The sequence below is a fragment of the Muscardinus avellanarius genome (assembly GCF_963383645.1).
Source record: "Muscardinus avellanarius genome assembly, chromosome: 18".
NCBI lineage: Eukaryota > Metazoa > Chordata > Mammalia > Rodentia > Gliridae > Muscardinus > Muscardinus avellanarius.
In genome coordinates this window covers 39,550,594-39,553,103 of record NC_137804.1, presented here as the reverse complement: position 1 = coordinate 39,553,103, position 2,510 = coordinate 39,550,594, and the positions used below count along the sequence as shown (strand labels likewise).

At 39.0% G+C, this 2,510-nt stretch overlaps 1 protein-coding gene across 1 annotated transcript; it reads left to right on the top strand.

Annotated features, from left to right (window-relative positions):
* Positions 1-1,740: 1,740 nt before the first annotated feature.
* On the top strand, positions 1,741-1,989 carry LOC308276791 (short coiled-coil protein; the record flags this gene model as incomplete). The annotated part of the gene is made up of 1 exon (XM_080715675.1): positions 1,741-1,989. One exon carries the CDS (start codon positions 1,741-1,743, stop codon positions 1,987-1,989), a length of 249 nt encoding a protein of 82 aa, XP_080571801.1.
* Between the last annotated feature and the right edge of the window lie 521 nt (positions 1,990-2,510).

The window sequence follows — 2,510 nt, the reverse complement described above, 5'->3', positions numbered from 1 at the left end:
AGATGGAGAGGAGAAGAGGGTGGGGTGGTGACATCAGACCCTAGACTTCAGAATGTTTTGCTTGTTAGGATGACAAGGAGGGTTGTGTGCTGGCTCAGGGTGAGGGTGGGTCAAAGATCAGAGGCCTGAGGAAGGAAGAAAACTTAAGGAAAACTTGCTTAATAGGTGCTTTCTTTCTATGGATCAGTTCATTGTTTTTTAGGACAAAAGTAGGAATTAGAATGTGTGTATTTGGCCTTGTCATAAGATAAAACAGGACATCCTTAATAGGGAATGTTTGTATACGGTAGGATGTTTCTCCAGAACATAAACTATTGGAAGTGAGGATCTTTAATCACTTCTATTTACCGAGAATTTGAGTGCTGCTTTGGGTATATACATAATAATAATAATAAAAATAGTAATAGTAATAATAATTTGGTTTTTGTTCCTGATTCTGGCACAGAGATCCTTAAAACCCTTGGAAATGCCACAAACAGAAGTGTCTTTAGTTGTTTGTCATAAATCCCTTTTAGGTAATATCTGAATTTGTGTTTAAAAAAAAAAAAAGTGGCTCAAGGTGCCACCCTTCTGTAATTTCAGGATGGAATCTGGTGACCAGTCAGGGCAGATTCATGCTTCATGATTGCATCTGCAGCGGAAATAGTGTGAATTTGTCAGGACTGTGTTAATCTGGGGAAAGTCAGAATTGAATTGTGGGACACCTTGTGGGTGGGTGTTGGAGAATTGGTGGGTGTCCATCAAATCCCACAAATTGAGAGTCAGAAAGATACCACAGGTCTGAACTTAGACCTGACTGACTCTAGGTGAGTGTTTGAAGAATGTAAGGTGTTTGGAGAATGTGTGGAGGTCCCAGAATTCAGTTCCTGGCTGCTCAGGTTCCCTCCCTCCCTTCCTGGGCATGAGGCGCCCTGGGCTGCAGCTGCGCAGTGAGAGTGGTCTCTATCCAAGCTTAGGAACCTGTGTGACCTTCTGATGTTTGTTGTCTTATGAGGTGTGGGTGAGGCTGGGCTTTCCTGAGCTACTTCCCTGTGGCTTTCTTTGTAGAATATTCTTTCTATAAAATGGCATTTTATTTTACCATCTAAGAATTTTTGTTAAGATTTGCATGTAAGCCGAGCGTGGCGGCGCATGCTTGTAATCCCAGCATTTGGGAGGCTGAGATAGGATCACGGTTCGCGCCCAGCCTCAGCTATTTAGTGAGGTCCTCTGCAACTCAGTGAGACCCTGTTTCAAAATAAAGAATAAAAAATGGGCTGGAGGTGTAGCTCGGAGGTAGAATGCCCCTGGGTTCCATCCCCAGTACTGCAAAAAAAAAAAAAAAAGAAAAAGAAAAAGAAAAAGAAAAGATTTGCATGTAAGATGGTGATTTTTTTCTTTTTCTTTTTCTTTTCTTTTTTTTTTTTTTTTTTTTTTTTTTTTGCTTGAATCCGGGTGGGTAGAATGATGGGTTCTAAAGAAGCAAAGAAAGTTCTTGAAATAAATTAATTGGTTTAACAATAAATTTAGCTGGGTGTGGTCATGCATGCCTGTAGTACCAGAACTTGGGAGGCTGAAACATAAGTATCGCAGGTTTGAGGCCAGCCTCAGCAATTTATTGAGACACTCAATGATTTATCAATACCCCATTTGAAAATAAAAAATGATAAGTGCTGATCACACCCCTTCCTGCCACCTCCATCACAAGACCATTCATCAAGGATTTTGTATCTAAGGCCTCCTAAAAGTTTGTTATCCAAGATGATGAATGCTGACATGGATGCAGTTGATGCTGAAAACCAGGTGGAACTGGAGGAAAAAACACGACTTATCAATCAAGTGTTGGCACTGCAACACACACTTGAAGATCTCTCTGCAAGAGTAGATGCAGTTAAAGAAGAAAATCTGAAGCTAAAATCAGAAAACCAAGTTCTGGGACAGTATATAGAAAACCTCATGTCTGCTTCTAGTGTTTTTCAGACGACTGACACAAAAAGCAAAAGAAAGTAAAGGGATTAATTTCCCTCCTGGTTTATGGAATTGCTGCTGATCTTTTTGTTTTTCTTTAAAACTTGGATTATTCTAAAAGGTACAGTACCTTCATACAGTCTATGAAGATGTGTAAATGTATTGTAGAGACTTTATAATTAGAATTGCATATATTTATGAGACTTGAAGATGAATGTTTTATCAAATTTGCTTTGATATATAGATTTAGCGCTGTCTTTTATTATTAAAGGCTTGGTAAGATATTTAAAAAAAAATAACCACCGTGTTGTGAAAAAGTGACCAAAATCATGTCCTGAGTGTGCAGCTTCAAGTGCCCCATCCACTGTCTTGTGCCTCTCCTCCATCTGCCTCTCCTTTGCATTGCCCTCCCTCAAGGCAAAAAGATGGTTTCACGTTTGTAAAAGTAATTTTAATAGTTAATCACCTATAAGAATAACCTGCACTCTTAATTATTGATACTTAACCAAAATAAGATACTTTCTCAGCTAGAGCTTGTTGTTTGTGATACTTAATAATAAGGT